Raw genomic sequence first — 21,308 nt, forward strand, 5'->3', positions numbered from 1 at the left:
GTAAATGTATTTTATTTGAAAATACTGGTATACAACTATGATATAAATGTATCATGTATGATGTATTTTGTTCAAAATGTAAAGACTGTAAGTCTGAAATTAACTTTTCGAAATTAAACATCAGGAAAATCTGTCTCCAGAAAATGAACGAAGCTAATATAATGTGTCAATTTTCAAAAAAAAAAAAAAAAAAAAAAAATGTCCCAACCTCTTTTGTGAGGGTTTTAGAATGTCTATCAAAATAGATATCCATTATATAAAATAATAGGTACAAAAATGAAAAACAAATCCCACTCTTACAGAATATCATAAAAATAATCTTCAATTTGTTGTACCCTGAATTTATTGCTTTTGATTCCTATTAAGAAATCACTTATTATCAAATATTTACCTGGCTTCGTTGACAACAGTATTTTAGTTCTGATAGTTTCTATTTCTGAGGGCTATTTCAGAAATAATCTTTGAGAGTATAGGTACGGATATTCATCAAACCTTGTCAGCCATGCTATATCCCATCACCCATACAATCACCATTTATACAGGTATATACTAGGGCTAACCCTTACTACGTATCAAGTTCCCATCTAATACTCGACTAATCTTTCTTGTGAGATGCGAGATCTACTTTTCATACAGTTTGGTTATATAAAGAACACAATATTATTTCAAAGAATCTAAACGTTCACATCATTCCAGTAAAAATTATTTCAGAATAACATTACTTCAGCAGAAATATTGATTTTTTTTCCCACAGAAATTATAGTTAAATGGTAACTTTGATAATTGTGATACTAATAATATGATAGTATTTTATTGGTAATACATTAATATTAAATACACTATACTATTCAAAATGTAAAAATAATGGGGTATATCATTTTATCACTACATAAGAATTTTTCTGTTTTGTTTTTTAATGTAATAACATTCAAGTGGAAATTTTTAGATTACCATTGTAATGACCCAAATTAATTTATATTCAAATGTAAATTATACTTAATGTCATATTTCATACAAAAAGTTCCTGCTCTATATATAGTAACAATATAGAAACTGACATAAGGCCTTAGACTATTGTAGAATTTAACCTAATTCTAAAAAGTTGACCAAAGGCAAACAATTTTAGTTTTAAATTATATTTTTTTTTAGAATGAACTGATCCTAATCTTGAAATTTCATTTTATGTCGTGGAAAGTCCCTCCACATAGCAAATAACATTTCTAAAGCAGTTTTCAATCTACTCTCTTTGATCATCAATTAAAATATTTACAGTATACAAATCAAGTGTACTTCCATTGCTCATATAAAATTTTCACCATCATTTGCAGATAAATAAACCCTTTGGAATGTCAGTTATAATCCAATACCTTACCGCTATCCACATGGAATGTACATCATGTATATACAAATATCAACCGACTAATCTATCACATACCAATTAATCTTTTCAATTGTTTTGGGATACAATTCCAACTTAACATTTCGTACACATAGTTTGTCAGACCATGTATAGCTTATGAAGATTATGTTGAAGAGAATACCACAGAAATTATATTTTCATACTTAACAACGAAAAACCAAAATCCAGTAAAATAGGATCCCCTCAAAATGGTAGATTTTCAGATAAGATTCCGATCTCTTCAGATGAGATTCGTAGTCCTTGTTCTGGTTCTGTGTTTGGCAGCTGTCCTATCAGAACGTCTCTTTGACAGCGGTCCTATCGGAACGTTTCTTCCTCGGAGTCGTGGTAACGACTTACGTGGTGATTATTTAGATTTGACTCCTCTTGGTCAGATCTATAAGTAAACAAACAAATAAACACAATTAATATTCCTCAGTAGATGGACACGTATGGAGAAATTATAAGGTGCTTGAAAAAAGAATAAGTGTGAATGTAGTCACGACTCCCTATAACTTACTTGTCACCATTCGCAAAGACATTTGTGAGCAGGACTGAACCTTCCTCAAATATTTTTTTTTTAAAACAAACAGCAAATGTGTAGCAAAAAAGTGTTTTTTTAATATCTATAATTACAAATATTTACATATAGTAGTATCAATGACAACTTACCCATAATGCACCTCCTCATCCGAGTCATTCAACATAGATATAGCTGGATTGTCCTTCAAATTACTCTCTGTAACACAAACACACAACGCTCTCACTAACTGTATATTATTGTATATATATCCACGGTAAAAAATGGATGTCATACCATGTCAATATTACAACTGAATATACACTTATATTAACACAACCAGATTAAATATACAACTATAATTAGAAAGATGTCATACCTCGTTATTATCATAACTAAATATAAAACTATAATTAGAAAGATATCATTCCTCGTTATTATCATAACTAAATATAAAACTATAATTAGAAAGATGTCATACCTCGTTATTAACATAACTAAATATACAACTATAATTAGAAAGATGTCATTCCTCGTTATTATCACAACTAAATATACAACTATAATTACACAACCAGTTTTAATTAAGTTATATTTAGAAGAGGCACTTCATTCATGTCCTCCACCAAAGTTTATGAATCATAAACATCAGCATTACAAATGTGTACCAAGAGTAGTTTAGGCCCTCTACAGTACCACACAAACTACATCCTCAGTACAGGCGAGATAACTCATTACATGACATACAAACTGGATGTAGGAAAAGAATATGCTAGTCTAGATGACCACAAAAATATATTTCACCTTATGCAGAATACAAATCAAATAAAGCAATATGTATTAATAACATAGAAATTCCAAATATCAGCCATAAATGTTCATCATGTTGTTCTTTGAGAAATAATCATTTGTGATGTTTACTCACCGAACTGAGCGTTTTTGGAGGGGGAGTAAACGAATGCCATCGTGTACATGTAGAAGTTTAGGAGACCATAAAACGATACAAATTCTATGGAGTTTTCGTAGTTTGTGGACAGCTCTGCGACAAAATTATCCTGGAGGGCTGCTGCCCCGAATCGCATCACGGTTATAGTAACGCTTATTGACAGTACGATCAACATCAGCAGTGTCATGAACTTCAAACGAATATCTGTGAAAACAGAAATTACAAATTTTAATGAAAATGAAAAATAAATTTCAATTCTAATGGTAAGTTTGTTTGTTTGTTTTTTGTTTAACGTCCTATTAACAGCCAGGGTCATTTAAGGACGTGCCAGGTTTTCGAGGTGGAGGAAAGCCGGAATACCCGGAGAAAAACCACCGGCCTACAGTCAGTACCTGGCAACTGCCCCACGTAGGTTTCGAACTCGCAACCCAGAGGTGAAGGGCTAGTGATAAAGTGTCGGGACACTTTAACCACTCGGCCACCGCAGCCCCGGTAATTCTTTTTGAATGAGGTCACATGTACAGGCGTCTGCTTCTGGTTAGTATTAATAGGAAAATATATTAGCCCTCTACACCTACTATATCAACATGGTGTAAAACTCGAAGATCTACCACGAATCAACTGTGGAACGGAAGAAGATCTGATTGGTCGACAATTATAGTTAGTATTGTTTATAGAGCTGTCGACCAATCAGGTCTATTTCCGTTCCACAGTCGATGCATCGTAGATCATCTAGTGTTACACCTTGTTGATATAGTAGAGGTAGTGTCTAATTTGTTTCTATCAATACTAACTAGAAGTAGACGCCTGTGATGAGATGTTTAAAGTGAATCAACGTTTCAATTAAAACCTGAGGTTACACTGACTCTGTGTTTTCTTGTTTCCATTTACGATATCAGTGGTACTGAAAAACTGAATGATCATTTGGATGGAAAATACCACATAAAAACTACACCAGAAAGTTCTATAAATGTCTTACCAAAATAAGGCATGGATCGCAGTTCAGCGTACGCTCGCACCAGGAGGTAGAGCAAGTATAACAGGTAGAGACCGCCCACAATGAAAAAGAAAATCTTGAAACCCTGCAACATCAAAGGTCAAAGTTCAGTTTCTGATACAGAAAAGTTTTAAATGATTTTTGATATCTATATGTCTTTGAAAATATAACAACGAAATGTTAATTTTTTTTTAAATAATTGATACTGAAAATTTGGTTGAATCTCCTGTACAGAGCCTAAAGTTTGTATGATTTACCTGTACTACACATGAAGTTTGTATGATTTACCTGTACTACACATGAAGTTTGTATGATTTACCTGTACAGGGCCTAAAGTTTGTATGAATCACCTGTACTACACATGAAGTTTGTATGATTTACCTGTACAGGGCCTAAAGTTTGTATGAATCACCTGTACTACACATGAAGTTTGTATGATTTACCTGTACTACACATGAAGTTTGTATGATTTACCTGTACTACACATGAAGTTTGTATGATTTACCTGTACAGGGCCTAAAGTTTGTATGAATCACCTGTACTACACATGAAGTTTGTATGATTTACCTGTACTACACATAAAGTTTGTATGATTTACCTGTAGTACACATGAAGTTTGTATGATTTACCTGTACTACACATGAAGTTTGTATGAATCACCTGTACAGAACCTAAAGTTTGTATGAATCACCTGTACTACACATAAAGTTTGTATGAATCACCTGTACTACACATGAAGTTTGTATGATTTACCTGTACTACACATGAAGTTTGTATGATTTACTTTTACTACACATGAAGTTTGTATGAATCACCTGTACTACACATGAAGTTTGTATGATTTACCTGTACTACACATGAAGTTTGTATGATTTACCTGTACTACACATGAAGTTTGTATGATTTACCTGTACTACACATGAAGTTTGTATGATTTACCTGTACTACACATGAAGTTTGTATGAATCACCTGTACTACACATGAAGTTTGTATGATTTACCTGTACTACACATGAATTAGTTTGTATGATTTACCTGTACTACACATGAATTAGTTTGTATGATTTACCTGTACTACACATGAAGTTTGTATGATTTACCTGTACTACACGTGAAGTTTGTATGATTTACCTGTACTACACATGAAGTTTGTATGAATCACCTGTACTACACATGAAGTTTATATGATTTACCTGTACTACACATGAAGTTGTGAACGTGTAAAACCTATATGTAGTAGACTGGTTTCACTGTGTCTTACCATGAAGTTGGTCGTGTCGAGGCGGTAATAATACGTGGGATCCTGTAACTCGTTGTAGCCCTGCCATGAGGCTAGTGTAACGGCTGTGATCCATATAAGTCCAACAATGATTAATTTTGGCAGATAAAATTTGGCAAATCTCCGGTCAGTCTGTAATAAATTTACATTTTGATGAAGCTTATCTGCAATACTGTATCAGAGTCAACATCCCTGTGTAAAAATAGCCGGTATTATGTCTACCTCCCTACAAACTTACCTACCACAATTCTACCCTGTGTCCCTACAAACGTACCTACCACAATTCTACCCTGTGTCCCTACAAACGTACCTACCACAATTCTACCCTGTGTCCCTACAAACGTACCTACCACAATTCTACCCTGTGTCCCTACAAACGTACCTACCACAATTCTACCCTGTGTCCCTACAAACATACCTACCACCACTCTACCCTGTGTCCCTACAAACGTACCTACCACAATTCTACCGTGTGTCCCTACAAACGTACCTACCACCACTCTACCCTGTGTCCCTACAAACGTACCTACCACAATTCTACCGTGTCCCTACAAACGTACCTATACCACCACTCTACCCTGTGTCCCTACAAACGTACCTACCACAATTCTACCGTGTGTCCCTACAAACGTACCTACCACAATTCTACCCTGTGTCCCTACAAACGTACCTACCACCACTCTACCCTGTGTCCCTACAAACGTACCTACCACAATTCTACCCTGTGTCCCTACAAACGTACCTACCACAATTCTACCCTGTGTCCCTACAAACGTACCTACCACAATTCTACCCTGTGTCCCTACAAACGTACCTACCACCACTCTACCCTGTGTCCCTACAAACGTACCTACCACCACTCTACCCTGTATCTTTTATAACTGATTATGGTTGCATTATTGTTAGAGTAGTTCAAGTTTAATTATGTACTATCTTACACATGTTTGGGTGTGTTATTGTTTCACTATTTAAATGAATATTTCTATCCTCCGAGATTTATCATTACAGTAGACAAGTCCATTTGCATGCTTGGAATGAAGCCACTCATATTTTGAACCAATATTGATCATATAGCATGTCTTGAACCAATATTGATCATATAGCATATCTTGACATTTCAGCCACTTCTTGATGTCTTGTCTCCTCCTGGTAGCATACATTGAAAATGTGTATCCCGAGTCGACACCGACATAGTGATACATATATACTGCATGCTTTTTGCAGACAACACAAAAAGTGAAGAAATTTTTTCTCTTTTCTGGGGGGTTTCATCGTTCATATCTTTTGTTACAGCAGGATAAAAAGCTAAGAATCTTTCCTTAAAACTTGAAAACAGAATTCAATTGAGACCCTGTGAAACCTGATAAAGCTAGAGAGAATTCAATTGAGACCCCGTGAAACCTGATAAAGCTAGAGACTAAGACATTTTTCTTTAGAGAAATCTGTTAATTGTGTACCTGTCGGACTCCGTGGTAAATACACAGCCAGAACATAAGTAGTCCGCACAGAAAGGAAGCCTGGAAAATACCGTCCATGATACCCGGAACCCAGCTATTTACCAGGAATGTCATCGGGAACAATGGATCTGAAAACAATAGCAGTTCAAACATGTTAATGGTCTTATTACAACTGGTGTTTACATCACCATATTCATCCTGTTATAAGTCTTTGGAGCCAATTTATAAAACTCTGACTTGGCTTAATGCAGTAATTTCATATCGAACAACAAAAGACACGAATGGGCTTATTACTAAAGGTCTCTGGCTATTTTTTTGATTCTGACGCCTACTGACCTTTGGCCACCGAAACCCATTTGAAAATGTGCAAGTTCCAGACTGATTTCAGAGTGGAAAGAATGAGACAATAATATCAGTATTCTTAAGTGTAAACTTGGTGACAACTGTATGTGTGTACATACAGTTTAGGTATTATAAGTGTAAACTTGGTGACAACTGTATGTGTGTACATACAGTTTAGGTATTATAAGTGTAAACTTGGTGACAACTGTATGTGTGTACATACAGTTTAGGTATTATAAGTGTAAACTTGGTGACAACTGTATGTGTGTACATACAGTTTAGGTATTATAAGTGTAAACTTGGTGACAACTGTATGTGTGTACATACAGTTTAGGTATTATAAGTGTAAACTTGGCGACAACTGTATGTGTGTACATACAGTTTAGGTATTATAAGTGTAAACTTGGTGACAACTGTATGTGTGTACATACAGTTTAGGTATTATAAGTGTAAACTTGGTGACAACTGTATGTGTGTACATACAGTTTAGGTATTATAAGTGTAAACTTGGTGACAACTGTATGTGTGTACATACAGTTTAGGTATTATAAGTGTAAACTTGGTGACAACTGTATGTGTGTACATACAGTTTAGGTATTATAAGTGTAAACTTGGTGACAACTGTATGTGTGTACATACAGTTTAGGTATTATAAGTGTAAACTTGGTGACAACTGTATGTGTACATACAGTTTAGGTATTATATATCTCATTTAAACAGTCCAATCACTAATTAACACCAAATTAATCAAACTAGGACACAAAACACTTTACTACATCATTCCGAGGCTTCAAGTAACGTATTTTGAACTCTGCGGCATTGGTTGTAAAAAATACAGAATGTGTGTACTAAGCGTAACAAACATAAAGTACAAAGTAAAAATCTTTTTGTTTGTTTTTACCGGACCGCCATTTTCAATCAGAGTTGTTACCGGAATGGAGCCTTGAAATGTAAATAATCAAGATTGTGTGACTTTGAGTGCTATTTTTGTGAATTTAATGATGGATTCATGAAAAAGAGGTTATTACTAATAACACAACACCGTTAAACACTTAAACTTAAATTAACTGATTGACATGGTCAAAATCCTGACTTTGAAAATTTAACGTTCTGCGCAGTGTAAATCCACCTTGAGAAGTTCAGTCATAAGTTTCTTGCCCTGTTGTTCTCCAACATTGTTGGAGTAGGCTTACTACCAGACATATGAGCTTACAGCAGGATAAACAGGATTCCTTATAGGATTTTACTGAAAGGTTTTATGTTCTGTATAATCATGATCTTCATATCTTTATGTTGTTTCCATAAACAAAAAATCCCTTTCATAAGAAAAAGATTTCATGCTTTGATGTGTTGATGAATTAATTTTACAAGTTACATCACTCACAATTACAAAAGTCAAACTTACTTGTTTTTGTAAATAAACTGTCATACCTCTATAAAACCTGTCTTTACAATGAAATGGCCAAGGTTTTGGATTATGTCTGTAGTATTGGACAAATGTATTGTCTGGCAATAAAACTATATTAGATCAATTGTAATGACAAAAATGTTATTTTGTTGGTTCATCATTTCTAGGAAAACCAGTATTTTAGGAAAACCAGTATTTTTCCTGGTTTCCATGGAGACTTCTTGTCATGATCCATGTTCTTACCATTGTACAGGAGAAGCAGAGGCAACAGGACGGAGATCCATTTTTGTTCTATTGACCAATCTCTCATGGAAAACTTCCTCAGGGAATGAGCAAAAAGGCACTGGAAGTAACAACACATTGGTTACATATCTAGTGGTGTCCTTGATAGTCACGGGATTTTACATATCGTATCAACATCATGTTGACCTATGTTTAAATAGTAAAGGTCATTCTATTGATGTCAACTAGATTAAATTAAAATACAATTATTAATGTAGCGTTACACTAACGAGAGAAAGTTAAATATCAGTTAATTCATTGAAAGAGTTATTTCCCTTTGATTGCAAGTGCGAGTCTGTGTGATTTTGCGCCAATGTGAGCTCTTTTGTTTAGAAAGGTAGATAAAGATTCAGTGTACAAACCATGATGTGAGAAACTGCACAGCCAGTTTTTGGGAAAGTTTAGAAGTTTGTAAGGCCATAATGTCAGTTTTATAGATAATATTGTGATGAACATATTGCAATATGAGATTATCAGAATTGTGTAATGTTTGTATTCAGAATGATATTTCAGTAAAGAAAGTAGGATTGTACAACAGATGAGAACAGATGTAGAATACAATGTATATTGGTATTCATTATCAAGCCACATCTATAGTTAGTCAGTCTACCCTTAGTTTCAGTGCTTCTCAAGTACATTTCAAGTTTATTTAGTTAAATCTAAACTTGTTCAAGTACTTTTCAAGTGATGATGTATTGTGTAAATTCAAGTTAATTTTTCATTGTAAATCTATTCATTATACATAAACATGTTTGTTAAAGTCCTTTACTACTTCTACATCATAACAAATTTCTTATGCATGGGAAGATCTGCCTCAGGTTATTTTGACACCGCCCTGACCCTGTACGGCTGCACAATTAATATCTGATGCCCACTCAATGCATAATTAAAAGTCTATAAATAATTATTCTTACATGATTTATTATCCATATTTAGGAAATAATTCATTAGTTTAATCAATTTTTAGGAGATTATATATTAATTCATTTCTAAGAGATTATTTATAAATGAAGCTAAATGAGGAAGTAAGAAGCTTGTAGAATGGCTGGTCAATATATACACCTACCAGACAGATTTTCCAAGATCTTATTAAATATAAAAAAAATCAATTCATATTGAGCAACAGGCTAGCTATATATATAGACCTACATAAGCCAGGGCCTAAGGATGTCTATGTACATAGGGGCTTCAGTTTAAACAAACTCAACACAAGGTGTATCATGAAGCAGAGAGCAATAAAAACCTAGATCAATGTGGAAGTGGGTGATAGATGTTAATTCTGTAGCTAACATCTGTGCATTTAATTGTTTTACACTCCAGTCTGGACTCGTAACACCTGTTACCCTACCTAGATAAGGAGCATGCTAACACACCTGTACATGTCATACGATTAATTGTAAATACATAGCATGGATCGACACTAACAGTAGCCTGGCAGCCATGGGCTGCTTGGAATCTGGTCGGGCTGCTAGAATGTCCAGACCAGCCCCTGTAGCTATATAGGGTGCCAACATTTTCATCTAAATGTATAATGTCCAGCTAAAGTTTTCTTCATTTACTTCAATAATTTTATTTTCAATTTTTTTTTTTTCGTTTTAAAAAACTCTTTTGTTTAAGATCTTATATTTCTATGCTCAGAAAGAACTAGACCACAGGAAACTTAAATTTAAAATTTATTTTTTTTCCCCTCAGAGTTGAGGTTATTAGGGGCAGTAGGGATATGCCCCTAAATCCCCTAGGAGGGGCTTCACCATTGGCGGCCCGGGCTGCCTCATTTCAGAACCTGGCAGCCCAGTGGTCTGTCAGGGCGATCAAGTTATTATCAACAAGGTCAGTTACACTATTTTATAGCTACCAACAGCTACAGCAGCAGTTCTGAGGGAAGCGTAACACCCACATTATCCCAGTGGACATTATTTCCCTCATCAGATACTGCATTAAGCTTTATTGGTTTAATTAATTAGACTTACTTGTAGCGATATATGCAAAAGTGATTATGTACTTAATTTTACTTTTCTTTGAAAGTTTGAGCTGATAAATGTTTATAATGAGTATGCACTGTGGTTACGGTAGCTATTCCTCTTGTGGTCGATTTAAAGTAAAGAAACAAGATGCAATTTTGCTATTTCCTCATTACAAACACAAAATGATCAAATTATTTTAATCAAGTATATAGTAACAGTTTTGTGCTAATCTGTGTTAGTATCATTTTTCATACATCGTTTTCGGGACCACCTGGACATCGTTTTTGGTCAAAATTTGTTGATGCGCAAAATATATGGATAGAAATTTTCTTTCAGCATTTTCAGTCCCAAAAAGTTCCTGTGCAAATTACACTGGTGCGCAAATTACATGTGTTTTTACGATAATTCTGCAAAAACATACTGAAGTTTATGCTGAAGAAAATCTTTGAACATGAAAATCTTTAAATTGTCAGTTATATTTGAAATTCATTAAAACCCTCCATCATAAGAATGTCATACGGCATTGCCTTCCAACCAATTTACACACAAAAGAACTGTCTAACTGAATGTCCCTTGGAAAACTTACAGTGCCGAGGAAAGTCATCACCACAAACACAAATCGGATCCAAATCTCAAGCTGTGTAAAGGAGGTGTTGTAGCTCTTAAACTGAAAAATAACGTTTATTTTATAATTTTACATGTATAAGCACCCAGGATGATGGAATGATTATAAAGGAGGTAGCTTTTCGTTTATTATCTATTATCAATAATTTAGACTTGCTGTTGTAATTTACACAAGGTAACAAACACGATCAACAATGAATCGCTCCAGGATACACAGACTATTCTTAAGCTGTCATCAAAATTTTATCTTTTTGACTCATTTGATTTTTCTTTCTTATCAGATTCCCTTTTGCTAGAAGGCTTTTTATCATTCAGAAAATTTCTTAAACCGTTTTTAGCAAAATGAATATCCTTGTTGGTGATAGAGGTAATTAATATGGTAACTATGGTAACGTAACTATGGTAACTATGGTAACTATGGTAACTACCATAATTTGTTACTAGATAGTTACAATACTCACATAGAAAACAATATCCTTGATGTTGGACTTTGTCGCCTCGAGGCCATAAAAGTCTATGTTGATGATGTAATTTGTGTAGTCTAAATAGCCGAGGTGAAGCAGTATAAGGTCATCACAAACCTATAAAAATATGGTTTTACATTCTCAAATCAACACAAAATTGTTGAACTACTGAAATCCTTGACCAATAGAGGTAAAAGAAAGTATAGATACGCAGACTTAGAAATCACAAATATTACAAAATCATAGAATCTGATATCTAGACATCATAAAATTCACGGATGTAATGACATTACTGAATCACGGTTGACCAACAAATGTGCTATACATGTATTATTGCAGTGATTTGACCATATATCTGTCATGGTCCGATTCCCTAAGTTTGGTTTCCAGTAAAATAACATTAGTTCATAAACCAAATCAAATCCTTTATTTTATGTATTACACTTAATTGATCTTTAAAGGTTTTTTTCTGAAGTAAATGGATCTTAAATAACTATATTTAGCCTGTAATAAGTACAACAAAGGGGCCAAAATATATTTGACTCAAAGTGCAAGATGGATAGCTTTCAGAATTGGCTTCTGGTAAGACATGACCTTATTGCTGGATACATAAATACAGGTCTGTAGATAATCTTTCGTCAGAAGCCCACTGAACATAAAATCATTCACCAACTCTAATATTGCCAATATGGTCGTACATGTGAGCAGCTGAGTAGCCTTGTCCTGTTGTGAGCGATGGGACTAAGTTCTGGATTCTTTGTCTTAAGTATTCCATGGTCAATATCACCCTTAAACCCTCGAATCCCCACACCAACAACAAACGGCTCCTGGAATCGTGAACCTACAACAAACAAATTTTTCAATCTTAATATGTATTGTAGTGATTACATATTTAGTATTTAACAAAATTTTAAAAATATGAATTGAGGCTTAATTTTCTGGAATTAGTTACCATTAACAGAAACATATTTCCCATGATGCCTTGGAATTTCTTTAAATTTTCCACTCTTTACTAATATATTCCACTGATGACTTTGACTTCTTTTTGATTTTGCTGTAATATAATGTAGTTATTTCTTTATAGAAGTTAAAACATGATTGATCACAACTTACCTCCCCTGTTGTTGGTTGTCATATGAGCGATCAACCACATCTGTTGGTGAAACGTTGACATCGGTGGAGACTTGAGCTTGAAGTGACTAGCAGCCCCCTTGGAGTGACTTCCGGAGACCAGTGATCCATTATGGGACACTGTGTCTATAATCGGCGGACCTGAAAACAGCAAATATTAATTTTAAATATAATAGGAAATGTAATTATAAATGATATGCCAAGTTAAGAGAAAACCTGAAACATGTTTAATTTGATTTTTGGCAAAATTTTGACTTAAATGATTTACTGAATATTACATGCTGTCTGATCTCCATCAGCAATTTCAAGCCAACAAAATTTAAACTATCTTTAAGTTAACAAAATTTGAATTATCTTAAAAGTCAATTAAATTTGAACTATCTATAAGTCAACATAATTTGAACTATCTTTATGTCAATAAAATTTGAAATATCTTAATATATTGGAATAGCATCGTAATAATTTTTGATAATCATTTTGTGTCAACTTACCTGCCATGCCCACCATGACAGTGATACCGAAGCAGAAGAAGAAGATGACAAAGACAGAGACAAACTGACGTTTGGACAGAGAATACAGTCGCATCTGGACAGACCTGGAAAATCATAGAACATAATACAGACACATCTTTACAGACCTGGAAACCAAAGAATATAATACAGTAATTATACCTCATCATTCCAGACATACATAGTGTAAGGCAATACATGCGGAACAATTTGGAGTGAAAATTAAAAAGACTTCATCAAAATAGGGAGGGGTTATTCTAGTCTTATAATACATGTACATTGTATATATGGCTGTGAAGGTTTATATAGTGATATATAATTCTAGTCTTATAATACATGTACAATGTATATATGGCTGTGAAGGTTTATATAGTGATATATAATTCTAGTCTTATAATACATGTACATTGTATATATGGCTGTGAAGGTTTATATAGTGATATATAATTCTAGTCTTATAATACATGTACATTGTATATATGGCTGTGAAGGTTTATATAGTGATATATAATTCTAGTCTTATAATACATGTACATTGTATATATGGCTGTGAAGGTTTATATAGTGATATATAATTCTAGTCTTATAATACATGTACATTGTATATATGGCTGTGAAGGTTTATATAGTTATATATTCCTTAGTATTGGATAATCTGATAATTAGTGTTAGATATCACGATTTGAACTTTCATAGGCATTATATATATATATATAATATGTACATGTATAGTACAAGGTTAACTTCGAATTCAAACTTTACTGTAGGTATATGCATTGCAGGACAATTATATTAGGACTAGTAGGGATTTAAAGGATTTACATCAATTTCTTCTACTGGGCCCCACCTTTCGCCATTTATGCAAAATCTGACCAATTTTGGTTCAAATCCATTCAGTGCTTTATGACTATAGTAGTACTAGTAGTAGTAGTATCAGGCCCCGCCCCTTTGGCCCCTTGGCACCGTGGAGAAGGTTAACGGAATTGGGGGGCGCAGGAGTTATGTTCCCTTGTATTGGAGGGGGTGGCGCCTCAATCGGAGGGAGCTCAAAGCGAGAAAATGGCGGAAGCTACGGTGATGAATTTCTTTAACCTGGTCACGGAGAAGGATATTGAGAGGTAAGTTCACTAAAGCCAATTTTTGCATGTGCAGCAATAATACATAGCTTGGGGTTAGAGTCACCATTTATGCAAATCTGTTCCCCTTCCCCCTTGACCAAATTGGGTTCAAATCAATCAATAACTTTATGACTAGTAGCGATATAAAGAAATTACCTCTATTTCCCCTATTGGGCCCTACCCCTCATCTGACCCCCTATAATTACTAAGTCAAAAGCATCTTTAATGCAAAATATGTTTGCCTTCCCCTGCCTTTGGGCCAGGTGAGCTAAAAATGGTAAGTGGGATTATGCACTATGAATGTAATTACCAACTACAGCATCAGCAGTGAAAATCCACCATACACCATACCATTGGGTAGTGTCAGAAATAGATCTCCAAGGAGGGACACATATATACAATTTGATGGTTAATACTAAAAGTAAGGGTCATTTGTCAGGGCCTTTAGAAGGTAAGGGTCATTTGTCAGGGCCTTTAGAAGTGCAGGTATCATCAGGGCGGGAGCATATGAGGAAAATAGAAAAATTTAGTTTTAAATTTTACCCTGCATCAGCAACAGTCAAACGGGGCTGAATGATGTGGATTTTTTACTTTTGCTAACCTAGTAGAGTTTTGCTTAAATGGATTCAACGGGTTGGAGGATTTAGAATTTGATTGTGATTGTATACGTATGAGAAGGTATCTTGTTGAATCTATTTCAAATGGTAGATTTTCTAAATTTTCAAGCCAAGAAAAAAAAATATAGGGAATTCTCAGACTTTATCCTTTGATATTTTTATGGAGTGTGAATCCGAGGGATGTCATCTTTCTAATGTATTTGACGATATGGTTACTTGTGACGCTGGCTGTAACAGATGGTTTCATAACAGATGCATAAGTGTGGTAAGTCAGGTTCACATTTGTCAAGGGGATAGTTTGTTTTGGCATTGCAATAAATGTTTCTAGATAAATAAAATTTCATAGTTCGTGGAAAGACACTTTGCACAGCTGCAGAATAGATTGGTATATTTGTAGGTAGGTACAGGCAAAATGAATAATAATGGGCTCTTTTTTAGAACTGCACCGTCCTCGTCACAAAGCTTGGTAACATTCTTATATATTATAAGGATGGCTTAATTTTCCACACATAATAATTAGATACAGATATTTACATAAAGACAGGTTGTCATATCAAATTACCAGGGGGTGAATGGATTTCTTTCAGAATACTGTCGTTATCAAATATCTTGTAGATGTATACAGGCAATACACACAAACAGTCTAAGCACAGTATGCAGTCAAAGTTTCCTTTGGCCCTGACACCATGTCTGGTCAGGGCCAGAGGAAATTCGGGCTACACACTACACAGTATGCTGGATTGGGACTTGGGGTAAACAACACCCAGCGATCGTAAAAAGGCAAGATTTGAAATGAAATAAGTAGTTTTACTCATTCAAATTTATATTTTTATAAACATTTAGGTTTACCTGAAGAGTGGAATCAAAGAACTTATAATAATAAACAAAACTATATTATGACTGAAGTGTCAAAACCTGGAAAATTACACAATTGAGTGCATATACATAGTCCAGTTCTGAAAACTTAATTGGCAATAAGTAATTAACTTCTAGAAATTGTTTTTTTTTAATTTAAAATGTCAGATTTTTGAAATGGAAACACATCAGTTTCATTCAAATCAAGAAAGAGTATCTTACATTGTTAGATGTACAAACGCTTCATAACGTGTACAAGTGTGTAGCCTGATGCGTACACATAAGTTGTCATTATCTTGTGTTTATTTCTGGGTTTGAAGACGGTCTGTAAGGTAATTTTGCACACCCATCTAGCTTCTTTAATTTAGTCGGGATTTATCAAATAGTATGTAGCAAAGCTCAAAAAGTGCCAAGGCAGTTACGGGCCAACACTGTGTTGTCAAAATAAACTAAAAGCAGAGCAAAATATAACGATAAAATCAGTCCGACACTGGGTAAAAGACAACTGTTTATCCAGTTTTTCTAGTGTTTTTTCTGGAAACCATGGACAAACATCAATTGCTTATGTGTATAGTGTCCAGGTGTATATGGGGCGTCGTAGTCCTCAGTCACGTGGAGGAGAAGCACAAAAAATCATGAGATGTGTAAATCTATGATCTGTGCAAAAGTACATACCCTTGCTCTACATGTCAATATAATTAAAATCAAACGAGAAATATATCTTTACAAATAAAACTGTTTGTGATACAATAATTTTAGTAAGTTTGTATTAGCTTATAATCAATGCTATAATCATGGTTCTAAAAAATTTTGAGAACAAACTTAAAAACATTTTTCTTAAATCTAGAAACCTTCTGCCATATATCTAGTTTTCACTTAAGGGGTATGTTGGCCAAAGTGAAATTGTGTCGTTCTCATTCTAAGTTATCACATATTTTGTCGGTGTTCACGGGGCTGCAGTATTCTCGTTCATGAAAGATAAATCATTTTCTTACCTTCAAATGTGTTATCCTGTACCTATATGTATTATATGTCAACCTTAGTATCAAGTTCTTTTTTTTTGTTGAGAAAACTGGCTAGAAACATCACCCCTTACCTTCCTTTTTGTTTTTCTAATAAATATAAATGTTTTCAAATGTGATTCTTTTGTGTCATTTTTTTTTTTATAATTATTTTGAAACGATTTACAGCAAAAATAAGTTACTCTTCTTCTGAATTGTCAATTACCAAACCAAACAATGGGCCTTACGTACGATTGTACTTAGGCCGACCCGTGTGCCGAGAAACACTGAGATTGTTCAAATTCGACTACGAAATAAAAGACTGCTATATTAACTATTAAGACTAATTTAGTGTTCACAAACTTTTTGATCGTTTTAAGATGATTATATGTTGTGAAGCTATCACAAAAAGAACATTTTTAACGGCAAATACTAGGAATATCTCTGAAAAGTATATCGATAAACATTTGTCCGAATTGTCTTCGACTTAACTAGATATGACACGAAGCAGTCAATATTTTGATGGTATCGATTATCTACGGCGTATATTCTTTCAACGACTTTCGTTTGAATGGATATAATAAACGAAACGGCTCTGAAATCAGTATTATGACGATAAATCTATAACTTAATTAAAATCTTACGATTCAATTTCTGGTGCCATGTTGGCAGTTCTGGTGCCCGCAGAGAATAATTATTCTTTTCAGTGTTGACTTCCTGGCAAGAATCTAAATGACAATGATTTGAAAGACATATGCGACGTCTCTAAGACGCTTACATCTAAAGAGCAGCTGCTGACTCCCATGATTTGCTGTAATATTGTCATATGATTCGTTGTATGGTATTTCAAATAATATGATGAGTAAATTGATAGCAACCTTTTGTATGATATTTTTATTTGAAAAGGGAAATATAAAAGGAGCATGACAACATGAGTTCTGTGTAAATACACAAAGCAGATCGAAAAACCGATAGACTAGTCTAATACTATATTAAATAATTATTCTCGTTACATTGCTTTTAATGGACTAATTAAGCATTTAATAGGAACACAAGCTATTGACAACTTGTTTGCCTACATGTGTTGTATATACATGCATACACATGTACAAGTACATGTACGTACAATTAATTCATTCGTACTGATTCTAGTGACAAAAAGATTGCACGCGTATATGACGATGCATAGCCATTTAGACACGTTTTGTGTATCGACACTGTATCGGTTCGGACAGAATTGAAGACACACCACCAGATTCAAACCCCTGACAACTCACCTTTCACACCGGTCGTGGTAATATGACGGCGATATATATTTGGAGAAGGCACTGAACACATCGGAGAACTGCGAGAGAAAAGCACGGGCATTATCGGTCCAAGACGGCGTATGAAATGAAAACGAGTAATTATCCATGGCAGTGGTTACGGTGGAGTCGATAAAGGAACGAAAGGCTATCCGAAGGACGAGTAGTAGCTCTTCAAGTCTCCCAGGAACAGCTCACGTGCCTATTCTGGTCACAAACATGTGGTGGGTGCCATACTGTATATTACGGATGGAATCGGTCCCTCTCATATCTGCCAGCGACAGCCAATCAGAAGCCAGTGTTGGTTAATATTCATGGAAATAGTATCGATCGGTTCGGCATAACTTTCGCGTATCGAATTCAATAAATGTGACGTCACAGGCCAGGGTGACAAAGGGACACGTGCCGAAACAGAAATCAATATCGATAGATCAATACTATGGAACGCTGACAGAGTCAAAATTCGAACTGCTTACTCGTTTATTCTTCATTCATAATGATCATATTTCAGTCCAGTTCCTAATTTCTTATTCTTACTGGCTATTTCTAATTCCGCATGCTTAAATTTCATTCTAATTTATACAGCTTTATTCTAACGTGATGTTTGTTGTTAGCGATACTGCTTCATTGTAGTATCTACTTTGTATTTCAGTTTGCCCTTGTCCATATACATTCTTACGGTATAAGGCTGTTTCTTTGTTGTATTCTGAATATTCTAACTTCCATTTGATTGTTGTTCTTTTTTTCGTCACATGATGATTGGTGTTTGTTTCCGTTTCAACTGCAGAAATTGTTGTTGTCAAGACAACAGAAATGATACATAGCACAAAGCCTTGTTCGGGAAACGAATGTTGCAATATTTACAGTGCCTAATGTAAAGCTCAGCGCCGCTTGTCCTCATTATAGGCTGTAATCAGACATACACGATTGTTATAGTTTTAATTGTTGGATTGGTTATACGTCCGTTCGCTATGTACCGTGTAGTTCGGTTATTACAATTATGATATGTCTATTTTAGTTGTCTGAAAATTATGTGATTAACAGGCCTCTGAGGACAACTAGATCTGATATCTAAGTCCGTGATTTGATGCGATTTTTTTCTTTTATTTCACTTTTACAAATTTTATTTTCATATTTTTTATTGATTTGACCAATAAGATTTAATTCTATTTTCATAAGCCTACCAGAATCATATAGTTTGTTTAATGTGATGATATTCTATATCAGATACATATTATGTGGAACCGATAAAATGCTGAAAATAAAAATAAAATGAAATAAAATATAACAAGAAATATCTTTAAAAAGATAAACGGCATAGTTTTAATGCTGGTGGTTATAATGTAATACTGCTGGTGAAATAAATCAACGAACTAATGCGTTTCAGCACGGATAACAAAATTAGATCAGTTTGAATCATTTTTGGTAATAATAAGACTGCATTTGAATCAGGAATATGATTTTATTAATGTGTCATTTGAAAATATGTATCCACTTATTTAGCTTGCATTCAATCTTAACTTTGTTTCGTTTTTAACTGCATATGTGCATTTTGCATTGACCGCTACATTGACCAATCATATACTTCATCTTGACCTGTACGCCACCTGTCGCGTCATATCCGGGGCCAAAACAAAATTAGACGGCTATGCCGAAAAAAAAAGGCCGAAAAAAAATCATAAAATCAAGGACTTAGATTTCAGATCTAATATCGTCTAATCACCTATTTCCGCGCGGTACCTATTTTCGCGCAGCTGTTTAATCAACTGATATCTCGTTGTTATGTAACATGCTGGGTGCCACACAGGGACCTAAGACGTTTGGCCATCGTCTGTAGACTGACACAGGAATTACCGGAAGTTCGATTGGAAATCAGAAGTTTTCCTTATCGATTGAAAGATTCACGAACCTACGAAAATGTTGTATGTAAATCAGGTCAATATCCTTGACGATTTTTTTCTGATTGTCTGTTTGCAATGAAACGTTTACTTGATAATGTAATGCAATTCCAATCTTTACCAGATTTGAACAGAATAAAATGAGAAATAACTTACCATCAATCAAAACCGATGTAAGTTTTCACAAATGTATAATACAAGTTCTAGTATTATAAAAATGAATTAAATTGAAATAATCTCAAAAGAAATTCCTGAAGTCGTCCAAGATGACATATTAAAAGATCGATAAATAAATTATAATTAAAAAAGAATTGTTTTGATAATTAATTTGACGATCAAAAATATGTTCGCGCAGGACACTGGAGATTTTCTCTTTTAGATTAAGCAAATATCCATAACAGTCATCTGTTATTTCATAATTTTCACCAATTTGAGCACGAATTCGCGGCTAGCATATTAAGTGCACGGAAATCTGTTTAGTTTAAACATGTTTTATGCAAATGAGTTTCCAAAAGGATTGGGCAAAAGTTATCGCAACTGAGTAATCGCCCTTCCCGCAAGAATGTACAAAATTTACAAAGTATGCAATTTTCGTATGCTGAATAGATTTACATGAATATACATTTGATTTATGAGAGACTTACATCGTGATAACCGATATATCGGACTAAGGTCGCGATAACCGGTATGTCTGACTAAGGTCGCGATAACCGGTATGTCTGACTAAGGTCGCGATAACCTGTATGTCTGACTAAGGTCGCGATAACCTGTATGTCTGACTAAGGTCGCGATAACCTGTATGTCTGACTAAGGTCGCGATAACCTGTATATCTGACTAAGGTCGCGATAACCGGTATGTCTGACTAAGGTCGCGATAACCGGTATATCTGACTAAGGTCGCGATAACCGGTATGTCTGACTAAGGTCGCGATAACCGGTATGTCTGACTAAGGTCGCGATAACCGGTATATCTGACTAAGGTCGCGATAACCGGTATGTCTGACTAAGGTCGCGATAACCGGTATGTCTGACTAAGGTCGCGATAACCTGTATATCTGACTAAGGTCGCCATAACCGGTATGTCTGACTAAGGTCGCGATAACCGGTATGTCTGACTAAGGTCGCGATAACCGGTATATCTGACTAAGGTCGCGATAACCTGTATGTCTGACTAAGGCCGTGGTAACCTGTAT

The 21,308-nt window shown here is 34.6% G+C and overlaps 1 protein-coding gene across 2 annotated transcripts; it reads right to left on the reverse strand.

Moving 5' to 3' along the window:
- Positions 1–1,069: 1,069 nt before the first annotated feature.
- Positions 1,070–18,390, reverse strand: LOC117326835 (transmembrane protein 181-like). Of its 2 annotated transcripts, none has more exons than XM_033883605.1 (13): positions 18,191–18,390; positions 13,305–13,408; positions 12,796–12,954; positions 12,381–12,523; positions 11,680–11,799; positions 11,181–11,261; positions 8,592–8,691; positions 6,599–6,726; positions 5,124–5,273; positions 3,845–3,947; positions 2,845–3,069; positions 2,072–2,138; positions 1,070–1,796 (listed from the first exon to the last, which is right to left on the reverse strand). In XM_033883605.1, exons 1-13 carry the CDS (start codon positions 18,325–18,327, stop codon positions 1,718–1,720), a joined length of 1,596 nt encoding a protein of 531 aa, XP_033739496.1. In that variant the 5' UTR covers positions 18,328–18,390; the 3' UTR covers positions 1,070–1,717. The 2 variants fall into 2 exon arrangements, with proteins under 2 accessions (XP_033739496.1, XP_033739497.1); XM_033883606.1 differs by lacking the exon at positions 18,191–18,390 and adding an exon at positions 17,558–17,633.
- Positions 18,391–21,308: the final 2,918 nt, after the last annotated feature.

Source organism: Pecten maximus, chromosome 5 (genome assembly GCF_902652985.1).
Source record: "Pecten maximus chromosome 5, xPecMax1.1, whole genome shotgun sequence".
NCBI lineage: Eukaryota > Metazoa > Mollusca > Bivalvia > Pectinida > Pectinidae > Pecten > Pecten maximus.

Excerpts from the sequence above, each read along its gene's own strand:
- LOC117326835 (XM_033883605.1), bottom strand. The coding sequence starts at position 18,327 with ATGGATAATTACTCGTTTTCATTTCATACGCCGTCTTGGACCGATAAT. Across the intron at positions 11,800-12,380 it reads GGCTACTCAGCTGCTCACAT|GTTTGTGATGACCTTATACT; the intron begins GTACGACCATAT and ends ATATTTTTATAG. Across the intron at positions 3,070-3,844 it reads GCGATCCATGCCTTATTTTG|ATATTCGTTTGAAGTTCATG; the intron begins GTAAGACATTTA and ends CTGTTTTCACAG.